This window comes from Populus alba, chromosome 14 (assembly GCF_005239225.2).
Source record: "Populus alba chromosome 14, ASM523922v2, whole genome shotgun sequence".
NCBI classification, from domain to species: Eukaryota; Viridiplantae; Streptophyta; class Magnoliopsida; order Malpighiales; family Salicaceae; genus Populus; species Populus alba.
Genome location: NC_133297.1, coordinates 20,284,198 through 20,303,698, shown reverse-complemented (window position 1 = coordinate 20,303,698; position 19,501 = coordinate 20,284,198). Strand labels below are relative to the sequence as shown.

The 19,501-nt window shown below is 30.9% G+C and overlaps 1 protein-coding gene across 1 annotated transcript; it reads right to left on the bottom strand.

Moving 5' to 3' along the window:
* Positions 1 to 4,222: 4,222 nt before the first annotated feature.
* Positions 4,223 to 9,182, bottom strand: LOC118043939 (uncharacterized). Its single transcript, XM_073404332.1, is given in 6 exon segments — positions 4,223 to 4,758; positions 4,760 to 5,028; positions 5,256 to 5,355; positions 5,503 to 7,863; positions 7,943 to 8,004; positions 8,921 to 9,182. Coding segments are annotated over 6 exon segments (3,252 nt in total). The 5' UTR covers positions 9,030 to 9,182; the 3' UTR covers positions 4,223 to 4,407.
* Between the last annotated feature and the right edge of the window lie 10,319 nt (positions 9,183 to 19,501).

Below are 19,501 nucleotides of genomic sequence, written 5' to 3'. Positions count from 1 at the left end.
GGGTTTCACATTTACAATGAACTATCAAGGATAAATCATATGATTGGAACCTTCTTTGTGTGTGGTTTCTAGTTAATTAATAAAAAGAGTTTATACTATACTTATTTCTAATACTATTAGTGGATCCTCTAACCTTGACAATTTTTTTTGTCATTGTTTAATCTTTATATTAATCTTACATCTCAAAGTCCTTTTTAACCCATCACCACCACCACCACCACCATCATCATCGTTGTTGTTGTTGTTATTTGTAATTTATATAGTTTATCTCCTTGTGGTTCGATTCTAGTCTTGCCAGGTTATTTATTACTTCAACACTTCTACACTTGGGGAGAAAACATCGATCTTTTGGTCGTGTCAGAAGACAAAGATAGTGAGACAACTCCATGAGAGAGTTCAACTCCAAATAGAAAAAAAAAAATACAGTTTGTACACTTTTAAAGCAAATAAGGGGGTAAATAGGTTATTTTCCAACACGGTGAATAGATTTAGGTGTATATGTGTAAGGAACGATTTCCAACCCAAAAGAAATCAAAATTATAGCCTTATGGAGATGGTCCATTTCAAGTTTTAGAGAGGGTCAATGACAACATATATAAAATTGATCTTATAGGTGAATATGATGTTAGTGCTACTTTTAATGTTGTTGACTTTACTTTGTTTGACATATGTTTTGATTCGAGGTTGAATCTTTTCTAGGAGAGAGGGGATTATATGGATCAGCCCACAAACACCAGCAATGACCCATTACATGTTCCAAATAGGCCAATGACTTGGTCCAAGACTAAAACATTGAAAGAAGCATTGAATGCATTGGTTTTAAGTATTTTGACCAAGTCAGATTTGAAAGGTCCATTGAAGCATTAAGAGAATGCCTTAGTACATATTATCCATATGCAAGAGGTGTCTAATCCAACCTTGTTTGGGCCATGAGGTTTCGACAACAAAGCTAACAATTTTCTAAATTTTCAACAGCCTTGTGTTTATGATGTTTCTATGTGTTTTGTGGATTCCTAATTTGTTTTAGACTTTTTATTATGTATGGAAACATTATGAACTTCCTTTAAATAATAGGATTTATTTTTTTTTTGTTTATTTTCTTGTTAGGTAAGGAGAAAACACAATAGAGGAGAAAGAAAAGAAGCATGCTACTACTTGAAAACAACATGGACGACTATCTTTTTCTTTAGTTTCTAGAATTATTGGGTTGCATGGAAGGCTATAAATAAGCCTTATTAGTTTTGTAATATTTTCTTTCACTCTCTTCTTGTTATGACAAAACATAGATTTAATATTATGAGTTTTATTTTATTTTGTTAGTTATAACTCAAGTTTTGTTTAGGTTTAATTAATACTTTATTTTCAGGTAGGATTCAAGACTTGTTTGGATCAGGTCATGCGCTTTTTAGTTTAAGGTTTTTAAATCAATTTTGTAAGTGGACAAAATCAATCCATTAGAGTTGATCCATTAAGATTAATTTTTCAAAAAATATTTAAATTTATATAGCTTAAATTTAGACAACTATTGATGAATAATACTTCTTAAATTTTTTCAGTTTTAACGTGTGAGAATGATTTTTGTATTTTTCAGTTTTTAAACAAACTGTATCTAACTTATCAAAAATTAATTAGCTTCATGATGTTAATCAAATTCATTCTAATAGTATTGATGACTTGAAATAAATTTTTATTATATTTTAACTTTTTAGAATCAAATCTTAATTTTAATTGTCAACTGCGTGAACATATTTGTATAAGTGTATTAATAAAGAGAAGGTAATTCTGATCATGTGGCTATATTATATGGAAAAGAGAGGATTAAAGAAATGGGGAAAACAATCGTTGCCTTTCCGGCCACCTTTCTTCTCAGACATTATAAAATAATTGAAATTTTACTGTTCTTAAACCTGTGCTGTGTGGCAACTTCGTTAAAATGACGGAAGAGTGAAATCATTACGGAGGAGAAAAATAAGACTCAACTCGATCCAATTTCCCTCTCTGTCCCATCATCCCTGATATCGCAAAAATAAGAACAAAAACCAGCAGTGATCAATTAAAAATAGAGAAAAAAAATCGATGCAGAAATAAAGCAATGGTAATTCTTGAAAAATGTTTCCAATTGTATACGGAAGAAATAAAATCGAGAAAAAAAGCACAAAAAACCCCAGAAAAACAACACTCGTCCAATTCCTGTCTTTCTTCAAATACTGACTCCTAGTAAGAACACCCCTGCTGTGGAAAAAATTAAGGAAAAAACCCAGCAGTGATGCATTTAAAATCAAGAAAAAAAATATTATAAACGGAAGAAATAAAAGCCACCACAAATGGAGCAACACTCACCCAACTCCTATCTTTCTTCAATCGGTTTGTTCAAGAAAAAGGAGAAGAGTTGAAGCATAACCATCTTAACCCTCTCTCAGCAGGTTTGTCTTCTCCGTTGTGTCTCGCTTCCCTTTTTTCATTTCTGGATGCCATGTGCTCCCTCTCTTTTCTTTTTTCTTTTTTGGTCGATCTGCCTTGAAAAAAAGATGGTTGAATTAGAAAACATGAATACAGGTGAAAAAAAGTCATGATTTTTGGTGAGAAGAAGACCAAAGTTTATCTTTTATGCTGCCTTCTTTGTTCCATCGTGGCTTTGATTAAATACTGACTCCTAGTAAGAACATCCCTTCTCTTTCCCTTGTCTATTCATGTATTGAAGCCATATCATTATTAACTCCGATGCATTTAATGTATCATTGAAGACCCTTTTTCTCTGTCTTCTTTGTATAAACAGTGCACAATAAGGATAATTAAATGAATAGGTAGTCAGAAAGTGCAAAGGCACACGCCAGGAGAAGGAAAGAAAAAACACTACGAAAATCAACAACCATTTGAGTCTGCATGAACAGGAAAAACAGGACACCGTTTAGTTCTTTTCTGTAATAATCTGTAATAATTTAATTCCTATCAATCTATCACCTCTATCATCTAAAAATACTGTGCAATCTAGACCAAACCAATAGCTAAAGTATCACATAACCAAGCAACAACACAAATAACTATTACAATACATAGTTAAAGCAGTATAGGTGAGCTTACTTTAGCCACACGATTTAGTTTTTTCTTTTTTAATTTTAATTTTTTATAAACCCTTTAAGACCATAACAATGGCCAACCCATTAGATTGAACAAACGAAATGGTGATAATTCAAATTTGATCTTCAGGAGTGACACAAAAGCCCATGAAACAGCTCCCCTCCCACCCATGGCTATGATGGTATCAACCGCAATTTGACCCGAAGTTCACCATCAATATCAAAATCTCGAACACCGACTGGCTCCACAGTGGGAATAATGCCAAATTTTAGCGACAGCATTAACAGCATTCGTGAACCACTGGTATATGTATTAACAAAGGAGGTGAGATGGAAGAAGTGATATTTAGATCCTAGGTTGATCCAGTAGGGAGTTTAGGATAATTATAATTTTGATTTTTTGCTGGGTAAAACTTGGCTAAAGCTTTGTATTTCGATCCTACTCACTAAACCAGATCGGGTTTTATGATAATGGCTGAAGAAGAATCCAATTGCAAGAAAAAAGTTTGAAAATAATAATGAAAAATAAAAAAGTTGCTTTACTTAGTGTATTTTCATGAGTAACCCAATTACATGTATACCTGATATATTGAAGATAAAAATATTAAATCTTTTATATAATATCTTGTTAAAAATTTTAAAATTAGTTGATAAATGAATATACTTCCCATCTTATCAACTAAAATTTAATTCCAATAAATGATTATCTTTTGATGAGACGAGCTTAGCAAGTTGATCTTTAGAATTTTACCTTCGAATAAAAGCATTACAAGGAAAATAATAGTTTTTTTTTAGATGTTAATGATAGGAAAATAATTGTTGATGTTTTTTTTATATAAATCGAAAGGTGATGGCATTGGAGAAATAATTTGAGCTCCTAATCTTTTCTCTCTTTTTTTTATAAATCGAAAGGTGATGGCATTGGAGAGATAATTTGAGCCCATAACTTTTTTTTTATAACTTGAAAGGAAGCGAAACTGAGAAAGTGGAAAATCTGAAATGAGTTTCTGGCTGCTCCAAAATTCCGGAAATTCAACATTACTGAAGAGTTTTTTTTTTTGTTCATATCTATTTATTTTCCAATTCTATGAGCTGCACTGATGCCGTTTTTCCCCTTTGCTCTTTTTATATATATGGTTCGTATCTGGTTGAACTTCTCTTGTATTATACAAATATAACTCTGCAAATATGCATTACTATTGTTGAGCCAAAAAGTAAAAAATGTACAATTCACACAAAATTCTCTTTAAAATATACACAGGAATAATAAAGAAAAGTAAAAAAAAAAATCTGCTCAAACAGTTTTGTAGTGTCCTAATTTTCAGTCCAATCAGAATACTGGTAGAAGATCTTTGGCAACTTCATCAAGCAATCCATCAAGCACGAACTTCTCCACATCCCGGATAACATCATCCTTTTCAAGAAATGCAAACATCATCTTGTCCCAACCACAGTCCCACATACAATTCACATCTATATCCCAGTTGTACACATCACATTCCAGCATTTTCTGTAGGTAGTCTTCGACAAGTGGAAGACATTCAGGATTACCATTTCTACAGTAGAGTTTTAACATCTCGAGGTCTTTGTACAATAGCTTGATCAAGTTGTCCAAGGATTTTACCTTAATAGAGGTGACTGATATTTTCATGAATGGATGGACACTGAGCTCTTGCTTTTTTGCCTTTTCTTTTCATTATTTCGTATCCACAATCTAATATGAGCTTGCTTTCTTCGTCGTGGTAGTCTTGACTACCAGCGTGGAGAACGAAGAAAGGTATGTTGAGTTTGAAAAGTGCCTCAGCTGTGTTAAGGAATAGTTGACTCTTTATCAGGATCTGCTTTAGGTGATTTTCGCTCTCATTTAGCGGCTCTGGTGTCTCCAATTTCAATGCTTTTTGGTTCTTCACTTGTGAGGGGTATGTGATATCTTTGCTAGTTTGATGACTTTCTGCAAACATTTCAACAATGAAGAATGATATTAGATTGTGTTGCGTCTCTTTTTTTTATGGTCTTGATGATAGAAGTTGGTTTGAGCGCATAGCGATTTATTGGTAGTTTTGATATGGGAAAACTAAGTCTACGTGGTTGATGAACCAGAGGAGGATATGCGGAATGATGTAAATGAGGAGAGCAATACTTTGGGAAGTGAAACTGAAAATGCAAAGTTGTATCTACCATTAAGTGAATTCAAAACAAAGTTGTGAGATTGCAGTTGATCTCTGCCCAATTCTTGACCTTGTTGCTCATTCGTAACTGTTGAGATTGTGTTTTGACACTGCATGAAACCAAAAAAGAGCTTTTGTTAGTTCAATAGCAAGCAGCAAGAATTGTCATCTATGATAATGTGGCTTATAGTTTGTGCGAGTGTATAGGATACTCTGTGCATATCGAGTTCTTAGATTGTAGTAACAAATGGGCTTACGCTGTCATTAGGAACTAGGATTTTTGGTCCTTTTAGGATTTGGCTTTCATCATCCACAGGAATATAGGAGTTGGAAGCGTGTTCATCTTTATTATGCAGATCTTCCAACACATTCGGTTGCTGGATGTTTGCCATTGATTTGCTGGATTTAACAATGCGTGCCTCTTCTTCTCTGGACCTGATGGCTATCACTTGTTCGACTGTAGATCCACCAAGTTTGCAGCGCCTTTTCTGCTTACCTTCTTGCAAAGCAGAAGTTTGACGTTTTTGTTGCCTTGCCAAGCTGTTTGGAGTTCCACTCTTTCTGGACGCTAGTTCGTCAATCTTTCGAGGGGTCTCTGCCTTTTGTCCCATGGTATTTCTCACCTTCTGCGTGGCTGGTGAATGAGTTGCCTTTTCTTCCATAGTTGGAGTGCTGCTTTTCTCCTTCATATCATATTTAGGATCTATTGGAGAGGAATCTTGATTCGAGTACCTGGTCATTGAATCTTGCACTTTAACATGGTTATTATTATAAATTCTTTCGTAGACAGGATCTTCATGGTGCCTGTTAGTTGGAAACCCTTTGGATGGCATTTCATCAACAGATTCTCTAGAACTTGTACTGCCAGGAGTTGCCTGGTTCATCTGCGAATGTCTTTTTTGGAAATTCAGAATGTCGTTCATGGGGGTGGGAAAATTCTTGGACATTACTTCACTTTTCTTTTGACTTCTATCTTGAATCTTCTGCTTAGCAGTCTGCCACTCCCCCTCTCCTGCATGATACTTTATGTCTCGTTGTTGAAAGTTTCGGAATGTGTGAGCCTGTTGGAATCCAAGGTCATTGGAAGACTTTGGTTGATCATTGGAAAGGTGCCAGTTTTCATCTCTGTTTTCTATTTTAAGCATGCTTGCATTGTGGTCTGTTTGCCCTTCCAATGTAATTGCTGCTTCGGACCCAATTTGTGCATGTGATGCCATCTGCTGCAGCTCATGCTTTCGGATTAGCTTTCTTGTTTCACCTTGTTCTTTCCCTTTCTGCTCCCTCGTCTTAGTATTATCTTGTTCTCTCTCTTTATCCTGACCATTCTTTCGCTTTCCTGTGCTTTGGTTCATTTGGATGCTGTTGCTTTGGTGCCTTTCCATTTTCACGTTAGCTTTATTTGAGCCTTTCTCTGGTTTTGTCCCATTCACATCCATCATGGGTTGCTTTCCGGCATGCATAGTCATTTCAAAGGTAGCATGGCGATCTGGCAGAGTCTTTTCTGCTTGCAAAGCATGTTTTGGATCCTGAAGCATCTTATTCTGATTGGGCTGCATCTGCTTTTGTTTTCTTACTTTGGGTACTGAATTCTCAGCATCTTTTGTCTTGCGTTCACGTGTGGAGCTTCTTTCTGCAGATTTATTTGTAACATTCATTTCAGTTTTCTGCTTGGAACCTGACTCTTTCTTTGTGTGCTTTGAATCTGCATTTTCTGGAAGTTCCTCAAGGCCCATTAGTTTTGCAATTACATTTGGAATTCTCGCCTTCTCTGGATTGGATTTTGATGAACTCGACTGATTCTTCTGTTCAGATAATGCTGCTAAGGTTTTAGAAGTTGAGCCATAGCTAGATGATTTCTTGTGAGAAACTGAATTTGAGGTACTTAAATTGTGCTTGTCATGGTTGAAACTTGCAGCTTCTGACAAATAAGTCAGAGCCATTATCCTCTGCATGAGATCAGTCCTTTCAACTTTCTGGATGTAATGAGAATTTATTGAGGGCTTGTCGAAGGAGAACCTTGGCAGAGCAAGTTGGTTATGCTCAGCTTTTTTGGTAGAGGTGTCATCGTCATCTTCATCCTCATCAAGCAATGTGATACGAGATTTGCTCTGTGGGCAGATCATGTATTCTGAAGCTTTTTGCAGGTTTACAAGCATTCTCAAGGACTCTTCCAAATCCACGGCCTCTTTGAGTAGTTCCTTGCCAATTTCTAATGAATATGATTCAAAGTTAAGGCCATTTGAACAAGCTCTCAGGATCTGATTTAACTTTTGTGCACCTTTTGATATTTCTTTGATGTGGAGATGGGAGAGTGTAGGAAAACGGTTACTTGAAGAGTGATGCCTATTAATACCGCTTCTTTCCATCTTGCTTACATCCACTGGTCTTCTTCCAATTTGATGCAGGAAACCTAGCATTGAACTATTGCCAGACGAATCCATTCTTCTGAGCTTTCCGCCATTCTCAAGGGCAAAAGCCAGTGCCATGGACAGATCTCCTATTTGTTCGGAGTTTCGTCCTCTCCCAAATGGAACAAACTCTGTTGAAACTTCTTCAATGGAGAGTGATATATCACTTCCACTAGTTCTACTGTGCACACTTCCACTTCTAATGCCATTCTGTGGTCATGGAACAGTTCGAGTAAATTGGAAATTTATAATACCTAAAACTGTGATAAGCTTGAGCCATGATACTTACACTTCTATGGGTCTTCATATCTCTGGATCCTCTGTGCATTTGCTTGGAATAAGCATATACATCTGCACAAGCACACGATGCAGAGAAAACAATGATGATACTTCGTACTATGTAATGAAAATGCAGGAATTTTTGTATGCTAGAAGACTAGATGTCACCATCTAGTATTGAAAATAAAGCGCTTGCCATACATGCCCTAATATTCCTTCTTCTCACACAGTTCACACTTTAGAAAATGTCACTTTTTTTTTCCTATTTATTCTTTTTGAAAATATAAAATACTGGAAAATTGGAGTTCGCATATAAATATTTTGCAATAGATGAATTGATTTCCTTTTCCTTTTCATTTTGTGTTCTTTACATATGAGAGGGTGTAGAGCTTTAATATTTGGTTTTCTTTCATCTTACCCTTCGCCACTGTTTTCATCAGGTTTCTGTTTCTTTTTAGATTTTTCTGGAACAGAGCATTATTAGCATATCACAAGAGTTTTTGGTTGGGAAACTGCATCACAAGTAGCATTATTATACTACTGCGAGACTAGGTTACTTGCTCCTTGTTCTATCGTTTTTGAATGAAGGTGAAAGGCAGGCCCTGCTTCTGTCATCAGCGAGGTGTCTGAATTTATTTTTATTTTTTTAACTTAGCCATATCATACTTTCTATTAATCCCTGCTCTTTTGTATTCCAAATTGGCCATCCAAATAATCTTCTTATACATTACTTAAAAGAGCAGGAAAGGTCATTGGGTAAGAATAATCATTAATTTAGTTTAGAGACCTAGCTATTAATTTTACACTTCTGATGAGAGCTGAACTGATGATAAAAACTTGCGATTCTTCATGTTTAGAGGCATGATAGCTTTCCAAGTTTCGTGATAGTTTTAAACCATAGCTTTTACTTGCTTTAAGCCTTCTAAATTTTCAATTTTGTTTTTGAGCTGAAGAAAATAAAGTGTGAAATATAATAGAATATACTAACCTGGAGCAGCTGATTTTGAACCTTCTGAGCTATGAGATACAGCCATTCGTTCCTTCCTCGACCGGAGATCTTCTAACAGCTTCTGTGCAAAATCTGATCTCTTAGCCATGTTGTTCCTCAATGTTGGAACCAAGTTCCTCCCTCAAACTCTTCAGGTAGAAAAATTGAAGTCTGTTTACGTTGTTGTGATTTTTTTTTAATTTACCTCGTTTTCTTTTCCTTTCTAGTTGAGAGGACTCTTTCGGAGTTGGGTGAGGTGGGAAGTCCAGTAGAATGGAGTTTTGAATCTTTAACCTGAAAGTTTGACGTTAACGTTAGCGCCCCCCCCCCCCCCCCCTCCACGGGTCGTGTCCTTACTTGTATTCTAATCCAAGCAATGGCAGAGGTTTTTCTTCCAAGCATTCTGTTTTTCCTTTTTTTATTACGCTTGTTACTTGAAAATTGCAGAAGTTATATTTTGATTTATTCATTATGATTCCTCCCTATTAAAGAGTAAATAGATGCTATTGTGCGCCCAATATATACCCATCATATATGTACTTTAGGTTAAAGCAAGTGCGGTGTATAAAAGTTGTATGGGAGCATGGCCATAGCTAGCACATGCCATAGCTTTCACATTCATGAAAGTGGCATCTTCGATTTAGAGTGACTTCGAATATATTTGCTTGTCAGGAATCATGCACGGTGTAGACTATATCTCTGCAAATTGCTTTTTCACGGGGCAACATATAAGTGGGTGGATCTACAGAAATTCAATGTTTTGGAGTTGAGTACCAGGGCTCACAGGTTTGCTTCCTCCAAAATTTTAAGTTCAAATCCTACTAGCATTAAGGGTATCTTTGTTTTTATAGTTGGGGTTGAAGCATGTTTCATGGAGCCCATAAAAAAACTAAATAAAACAAGAAAAATTGTGAGTTTTTTTTGTATAATTGGATTGTATCTATCTTCAATCTAAAACTCAACTACAAAAACAGAAGCAATTAAGTGTTTGACACTGCAGTTGGAAAGTGTTTTTAAAAAAATTTAAATTTTTTTTGTTTTTTACTTCAAATTAATATGTTTTTAATGTTTTCAGATCATTTTAATGGGTTGATGTAAAAAATAATTTAAAAAAAAACATTATTTTAATGTGTTTTGAAATGAAAAACACTTTGAAAAGCAATCGCTACCACACTTTCAAATACTTCAAAAAATAATCTCTATAAATCTTTTAAGATCATGGGTTGCATAGCTCAACTATGCATAAAAAGTTTTGAGCTATAGAAATTTAGTCTAGTACGCTTAAGCTAACTCAATTGCATTTTCAAAAACACATAAAAATATTTGCATCTATACCTTGCAAGGAGTTGGTGTAGAGGAGGTGTTATTAGGGGTGAAATGAAGGGGGGACAAGCAGAGCCCGACCCCTGTAATAATTTTTAAAAAGATGCTTATGTGGAAAGGCTTTGCCTTGATTAAATGGTGCCTCCGTGGAAAGAAAAAAATTATAAAGTTATCAATGTGTTTCTTTGTCTTTTCTTTCCCTACAGGCTACAAGTACAACCCTAATATAAAAACTTGCAAGTTGCAACGCAGCCGGTCAAAAACAAACACAGGAATAAAAATGCAGATCACAAACAGAATTTTTCTATGGAAAGATTGAAGCAAAGTACTGTTTAATTATCTTTCAGTAAACAAAACAAGGTAATTGGATATCAATAACTCAAATTTAAAATATATTTTTATTTTGTTTTGAGATGTTTATTAAGAATTTGATGAGATTTTTTTATATAATTTTATTATTTTTGCTTTTTTTTTTCAAATTTGCTAGTTCTAACAAATTTTTTTGAATTCTTGTTATAGTGATTTTTTTCTAATTAATTAGATATATTTTATTGCTTTGTTTTGATTATGCATGGATTTTTTTTTTTATGTTTTGTTTTTAGCAGAGCCACCAAAATTATCATTTTTTTCTCACGATATATGTTTTGATTTTAGGTTGAACCATGAACAAAATAAAAAGAATTGATTCTTTTTTTTGAAAAAAAAAAAGGAAAAATATTGATAACTCACAGCCTAGTGAACCAACTCCAAGTAATGTTGAACTTATAGTTGAGGAGCCTCAATGTGCTTTAGTTTACAAAGAACTTGCGTTGATTAGTGAGTAACCTCTTACTAAAATTGACATTGCTCATTTAATTAGAGATCCAAGCAATTGTCCTCAAATTTGAGAATACCCGGTTAATCAACAAGATGAAATTCGAAGGGCATACATTAATTTGGGGCCATATCAACCTTTGATGTCTGAATATCCACTAACTGGTAAAAAACTTCCTCGTCGATTTCAGTATCATTGGTTCAAAAGTTATCGGTGGCTTGGATATTCAGAGAAAAATACTGCATTTTGTTTCCCTTGCTATTTATTTCCAAGTAAACCATCTGGAAAGCCAGAATCAGACACATTTACTGTTAAAGGATTTAATTGTTGGAAGAAAGTTAATGACGGGGAACGATGTGCTATTTTTACTCATATGGGAAAAGGTCCAAATTCAGCTCATATATTTACTACCAGGTGCTTGGAAAATTTGAAAAACCAGTCATGTCATATTGAGAAGGTAGTTAAGAGGCAAACTACTGAAGAAATTCAGAATAATCGATTGTGTATTAAAGCTTCAATAGATATTGTTCATTGGCTCACATTTCAAGCATGTGCTTTTAAAGGGCATGATGAACGTCCAGAATAAAAAAAACCGAGGTAATTTTCTTGAAATGATGAAACTTTTAGCATCATACAATGAACAAGTAGGTGCTCTTGTTTTGGGTAATGCTCCACAAAATGCTAAATACATCTCACATCAAATTCAAAAAGAAATTTTGCATGTCTTTGCTAGAAATGTTCAATCTTCAATTCGTCACGAGATTGGTGATGTGAGATTTTGTTTAATTTTTTATGAAGCTCGAGATGAATCTAGAAGAGAGCAAATGGCCCTTGTTATTAGGTTTGTTGATCGAAGTGGATTTATACGAGAATAATTTTTGAATATAGTTCATGTCAAAGATACAACTACTGCAACTCTTAAGGAAGAGATTTCCTTTGTTTTATATCATCACAATCTTAATGTTCAAAATATTAGGGGTCAAGGGTATGATGGTGCTAGTAATATACGTGGAGAGTGAAATGGTTTGCAAGCTTTATTCATTAATGATTGCCCTTGTGCATATTATGTACATTGCTTAGCTCATCAATTACAATTGGCTCTTATTGCTGCAGCTAGAGAAATATCTAATGTTCACACTTTCTTTCAGAATTTGATTTTTATTATTAACATTGTTAGTGCTTCATGTAAGCGTAATGATGAATTACAGGCTTTTCAAGCAGCTACAATTGAACATGTAGTTGATATTGGTGAGATTGAAACGGGTAAAGGAGTTAATCAAGTAGGTGGTTTGCAACGACCTGGAGATAGCAAATGAAGTTCACACTTCAAATCAATTTGTAGTTTGATAAAAATGTATGGGGCAACTTGCTTGGTTCTTGAAAACATTGATTTAGATGGATCTACTTATTCTCAACGTGGTGATGTGGCTTTTTTATTTTAGTTGCTAATGTCATTTGATTTTGCTTTCATCTTACATATAATGAAGGATGTTATGGGAATTACTTATATGCTTTGCCAAGCCCTACAACAAAAATCTCAAGATATTTTAAATGCTATGCATTTGGTGACTACCACAAAGACTTTAATTCAGAAGTTAAGAGATGATGGTTGGAAAAATTTTTTAGAAGTGACATCATTTTGTAAGCATCAAGACATTGAAGTTCCTGATATGGATGCTTGTTTTTCTAGTGTAGGATGATCTCGTCGTAAACAAAAATCAGTAACAGTTGAAAATCATTATCGAGTTGATATATTTACAACTATCATTGATCAACAATTGCAAGAGCTAAATAATATATTCAATGAGCAGGCGATCAAGCTTTTTAAGTTGAGCACAACTTTAGATCCTAGAAATAGCTATAAATTATTCAATGTTGAAGATATATGCTTACTTGTTGACAAGCTCTATCCTTAAGATTTTTCTGACTAAGAAAAAATTCATTTGATACTTAGTTGCAGCATTATGAGCTTGATGTACCCAATCATCCAAAGTTAAAGAGCATGTCATTGATTGCTGATTTATGTCAAGGATTGGTTGAAACAGAAAAATCAACAATTTATCCACTAGTTGACAGGTTGATTCGGCTTATTTTGACTCTTCCTGTTTTTGCAGCAACTACTGAATGGCTTTCTCAGCGATGAAGATTGTTAAAACAAGACTTCGTAATCGAATAGAGGATGATTTTCTTGCAAATTATTTGATTGTCTACATAGAAAAAAAAAATTGCTGAAAGATTCACAATTGATATGATAATCGATGATTTATATTCTATGAAAGAATGACAAGCACAATTAAAATAAATATGTAAGAATCATTCTTTATTATTTTTTATTTTATTTCAAAGTTTATCAAACATAAATAATGCTTCGCTTTAGCTAATGTTTCTTATATAATTTGTATGTTCATAAAGACCAACAACATTAATGTGATGGATACATCTTCAAGATGAAATTAACTTCATTACTTTGACTCAATTTGGCATTGCTCCAAACCTTTTACCTTATACAAAGGTCATTATATGTTTGTAATAAGTTATTTGAATAAAACTAAATCATGCTGTTTTTTTTTCAGCTCATGTACAATAAATTAAAACAAATATTATATCTTGTTATATTATTTTTGGCCCACCCTAACAAATAATCCTAGCTCCGCCCCTACCCCTTGGTTACAGACAGGAGCGGAGCTAAAATTATTTGTTAGGAGGGGCCAAAATTAATATAATAATATATAATATTTGTTTTAATTTATTGTACATGAGTTGTAAAATAAAACATGTACAATTTAGTTTTTTTTCAAATAACTTACTACAAACATATAATGACCTTTGTATAAGGTAAAATATTTGGAGCAATATCAAATTGAGTCAAAACAATGAAGTTAATTTCATCTTTATAATGGATCTATCACTTTAATGTTGTTGATATTTATACCAAAGTATATAAGAAACAATAGTTAAAGCGAAGCATTATTTATGTTTGATAAACTTTGAAATAAAGTAAAAAATAATAAAGAATGATTTTTACATATTTATTTTAATTGTGCTCGTCGTTCTTTTATAGAATAGAAATCATCAATTATCAGATCAATTGTGAATCTTTCAGCAATTTCTTTTTCTATATAGACAATCAAATAATTCACAAAAAAATCATCCTCCATCTGATTGCAAAGTCTTGTTTTAACAACATTCATCACTGAAAAAGCTCGTTCAGTAGGCTGTGAGTTATCAATATATATATATTTTTAAATCAATTCTTCTTATTTTGTTCATGATCCAACCTAAAATCAAAACATATATCGTAAGAAAAAATTAATAATTTTGGTGGCTCTGCTAAAAACAAAATATATATAAAAAAAAATCCAAGCATAATCAAAAACAACCAATAAAAATATATCTAATTAATTAGAAAAAAATCACTATAACAAGAATTCAAAAAAAACAATTGGTAGAACTACCAGATTCTAAGAAAAAAAATTTGATAGAATTATATATATATATATATATATATATATATATTATATATATCATCAAAATTTATTAACAAACATCTCAAAACAAAACAAAATTAGATTTTAAATTTAAGTTACCTTATTTTCATTGTTGAAAAATAAATTAATTGGTGGCTCTATTTTTAATTTGTTTGTAGAAAAAATTTTGCTCGTGATTTGTGTTTTTTATTTTTTGTTTTTAATCGGCTGCAAGATTTATATTAGGGTAAATTGATAGCTCTATTTTTTATTTCACAAAATAATATTTTTATATTTTCTTTCTTTCCCACGCATGTCAAGAGTATATTCAAAAGAAATCAAAAGTAAAAAGTTACACTTAATTTCAGACTCACTTTTACCCAGTAATTGAAAAAAAAAAAATGTCTTGCAGGGGGGGGCCCCGACCCCTGCTTGCCCCCCTTGCTCCCCGCCCTTGCCAAGGGTCTTCGTTTTTTTTGCCATTTGAAAATAAACAAAGAATGAATAGTGTGAAGGTAATTTAATTACCTTCACACTGTCCCATGCATGCGTAAAATTTTACGCGTGCATGGCTGGTTGGGTTACTGGCTTAGGCAAGTGACTAGGTGGTTGGGTCCAGCCCAAAAAAAAATTTCTTCAAAAATTATTTCAAAAAATCTATGATTTTCCGCAAATAATTTACTTCATTTTGATCAATATTTGTTTGTATTTTTATACTGTAAAGGTACAAATCTGGTATTAAAATATCTAGTTTTTGTCAAAACATAAAAAAAATTGTTTTTTTTTTATGTATACGGCCAAGTCTCTCTCAAATAAATAAATTAATTAATAAATCATATTGGTATTTTCAATAATAAAAATTCAAAAAAAAAAAAGTTTTAACATGCATTTTGGCTTTAATAACCAGTTAAAGTCACGAGAATTGGTTAATATTTCAAAATTTTCAAAAAACTTATTTTGTTTTCTTTTAATATCAGGGGTTACGACCTTATAAGTAAATTATATTCCGGATATTAAATTCTTTTGTTGACGTTAGAATGGTTAGGTTTTACCCAATAAGATAAAAATCTCTTTAACTAAGAAAACTTTTCTTAAACCATAGACGGACCAAAAACTAGAAAACATGATAAGACTTTAATTTTTTTATCAGACACTAAAACAATGCAGCTTACCTTAGGTAGGGTGTATTTGGGATGTTAATACCTTCCCTTTACGCAGTCAGTCCCCGTACCCGATCTCTAAGACCAGTTAGGGTTCTTGGTGACCAAAATACTAGGTGGCGACTCCTATTCTATTTTTCCACACATTTTTAGATAATACCAAATTTGAGGATGGATGTTTTCGCAGCGACATCGCACACATGCGACAGTAGTTTTAAAATGTTTTAATTTATAAAATATAAAAGCAATTTATCATAAAAAAAAAAAAAAGTAATTAGGATTTCTGTTTATTAGACTTCAATGATAGTTTAAATGTTTTATAATTATAAAATAAATAAATAAATTATATATATATATATATATAAGCATTAGGATTACTGTTTAGGATACTTAAAGAATAGTTTAAATGTTTTCAATTTATAAATATAAAAACTAATTTATGTAAAAAAAACATAATTAGGATTTCTGTTTAGGATACTTTAATGATAGTTTAAAATCTTTTAAAATTATAAAATATAAAATCAATTTACAAAAAACGTAATTAGAATTTTTTGTTAGCTATACTTCTAGGATAGTTTAAATTTTTTAAAAATATAAAATATAAGACCAATTTTTTTTTAAGCATTAAAATATTTGTATAGGATACTTCAAATTTAAATATTTTTAAATTTACAAAAAACTATAATATAGGGTTTTGTTTGGTATACATTTATGATAGTTTAAATTTTTTAAAATTACAAAATATAAAAGCAATTAAAAAAAAGAGGAATTAGGAATTATGTTTAGCATACTTCAATGATAGTTTAACTATTTTAAAATTATAAAATATAAAATCAATGTACAAAAAATGTAATGAGGACTCTTGTTTAGTATACTTTTAGGATAGTTTAAATTTTTTAAAATTATATAAATTTAAAAGCAATATACACACACACACACACACACACACAAAGAATTATAGGATTTATATTTAGTATACTTCAATGATAGTTTAAAATGTTTTAAAATTATAAAATATAAAATCAATTTATCAAGAAAAGTAATAAGGATTTCTGTTTTTAGGATACTTCAAGAATAGTTTAAATGTTTTAAAAGTATAAAATTTCTAAACGAATTTATATATATATATATATATAAGTAATTAAGATTTCTGTTTACGATAGTTCATGGTTAGTTTAAAATTTTAAAAATTAAAAAATATAAAATCAATTTATAAAAAATAAAAAGTAATAAGGATTTTTTATTTAGTATACTTCAAGGATAATTTAATGTTTTAAAATTATAAAACACAAAAGCAATTGATAAAAGAAAAAGAATTAGGATTTCTGTTTAATATACTTCAATGATAATTTAAATGTTTTAAAATTATAAAATATAAAAAACAATTATATATAAAAAGCATTAGGATTACTTTTTAGGATACTTCAATAATTGTTTAAATATTTTAAATTTATAAAATATAAAAATAATTTTACAAAAAAAAGTAACTAAGATTTCTGTTTAGAAATACTTCAAGAATAGTTTAAATGTTTTAAAGTTATAAAATATCAAACAAATTTAAATAATAATAAAAAAAAGCATTAGGATTACTGTTTGGGGATACTTTAAGGATAGTTTAAATGTTCTAATTTATCCAAAAAAGTTATTGGTATTTCTATTTTACGATACGTCAACGATAGTTTAAATATATTTTTAAATTATAAAAAACAAAACCAATGAATATATATATATATATATTATATATATATTAATATAAGCATTAAGATTTTTTATTTAGGATACTTCAATAATTGTTTTAAATTTTTTAAATTTATACAATATAAAAATAATTTATCAAAAGAAATAAATTAGGATTTCTTATTTAGAATACTTCAAGGATAGTTTAAATATTTTCAATTTATAAAATATAAAAAGCAATTTATTAATAAAAAGCATTATGATTATTTTTAGGAAATACTTCAAGGATAGTTTAAATGTTTTCAAATTTATAAAATATTAAACCAATTTATCTAAAACTTAATTAGGATTTCTATTTAGTATGCTTCAATGATAGTTTAAATGTTTTTAAAATTATAAAATATAAAATAAATTTACAAAAAAACATAATTAGAATTTTTCCTTAGTATACTTCTAGGATAGTTTAAATGTTTTAAAATTATAAAATATAAAACCAATTTATAAAAAAAAAAAAAAAAAACCATTAAGATTTCATTGTAAGGATACTTCAATGATAGTTTCATATATTTTTTAATTTATAAAATATAAAGCAATTTATAAATTAAAAAAAAAGATAATTAGGATTTCTTGTTTAGAATACCTTCAAAGATAGTTTAAATGTTTTTAAAAATTATAAAATATAAAACGCAATATATATATATATATATATATATATAATATATATGGTAATTAGGATTTAATGTTTATTGAGACTTCAACGATAGTTTAAATTATTTTATAATTATAAAAATAAAATATAATATATATATATAAGCATAAAAAAAATGGTTTTAATATTTTTATATTTTAAAAAATTTAAAACTATCCTAGAAGTATAAACTAAACAAAAATGCTTATTACGTTTTTTCGTAAAGTGATTTTATATTTTATAATTTTAAAAGATTTAAACTATCATTGAAGTATCTTAAACAGAATTTCTAATTAATTTTTTTTACATAATTGGTTTTATATTTTATAAATTAAAAACATTTAAACTATTCTTGAAGTATTACTTCAATGATTGTTTAAATATTTAAATTTGTAAAATATAAAACAATTTACAAAAAAAATATAATTATGATTTTTTGTTTAGTAATACTTTTAAGTTAGTGTAAATTTTTTAAAATTAAAAATCTATAAAAGCAATTTATAAATTGTCGCAATGTCAAAATCCCGCAAGCATTGCGGCGTCGGCTGGTGATTTTTTTCTCGTTGTGTGTTGCTTGCTTTTGATTCGTTGGGAGTCGCCACCTAATAATTTATTGAAGGCTACTAGGAAACCGGACGTAATGGTCTTGTCAAAGATTCGTGGGTAAGGGACTAGTTGTGGTTAGGGAAGGTATTAGCACCCCTAACGCTCCCTACCTGAGGTAAGCTGCTTCGTGGCTTTGACGGGTTAAAGAAGTTTTAAAATTTTGTTTTTTTATCGGATATTAGAAATACAACTTACATATAAGTTAATAATTCTTGACTGTGATCCAATCAAAATATTAAATTCTTCTTTAATCTTTGCAATTTTATCATAATAAATAAAAACATCCATAAAAAAGCACACAAAAACATCTCATACACTTTCACTATATTTTTTCTTTTTCTTTTCTTTTTGTTTTTTTTTGTTACATCCACATTTACAACATACAAATAAAAATTCAAACTAAACAAATATTACATTAAACAATTTGAAAATTACAAAATAAACCCCTCAAATCTATAACAGTGCTGGGAAGCCCTTATGAAACAGCATGAACAGTGGCGGCGCGTCTCCTCACGCGCCAACCTAAGTCACTGGCGGCGTGTGGGTTCACGCGCCCCGCTGTGAAAACGCAGGCAGCAGGGGAGATTCAAAACGGCTTCCTCCTCTCTTCCTTTCTGCACCGGTCGGCAAACCGCAGTGACCTGTAAAACAATAGTAGGATCTCTTATCCTCTTTCTTTAAAGATAGTTTAAATGTTTTAAAATTATAAAAATAATTTTATTAGAAAACTAAGTAGGATCTCTGTTTCTGATAGTTGATTGATTGCTTAAATTTTGAAAAATCTAAGACTAATTTTTTTTAGAAAAGTAAGTAGGATCTTTGTTCTCTAAGCTTGAAAGATAGTTT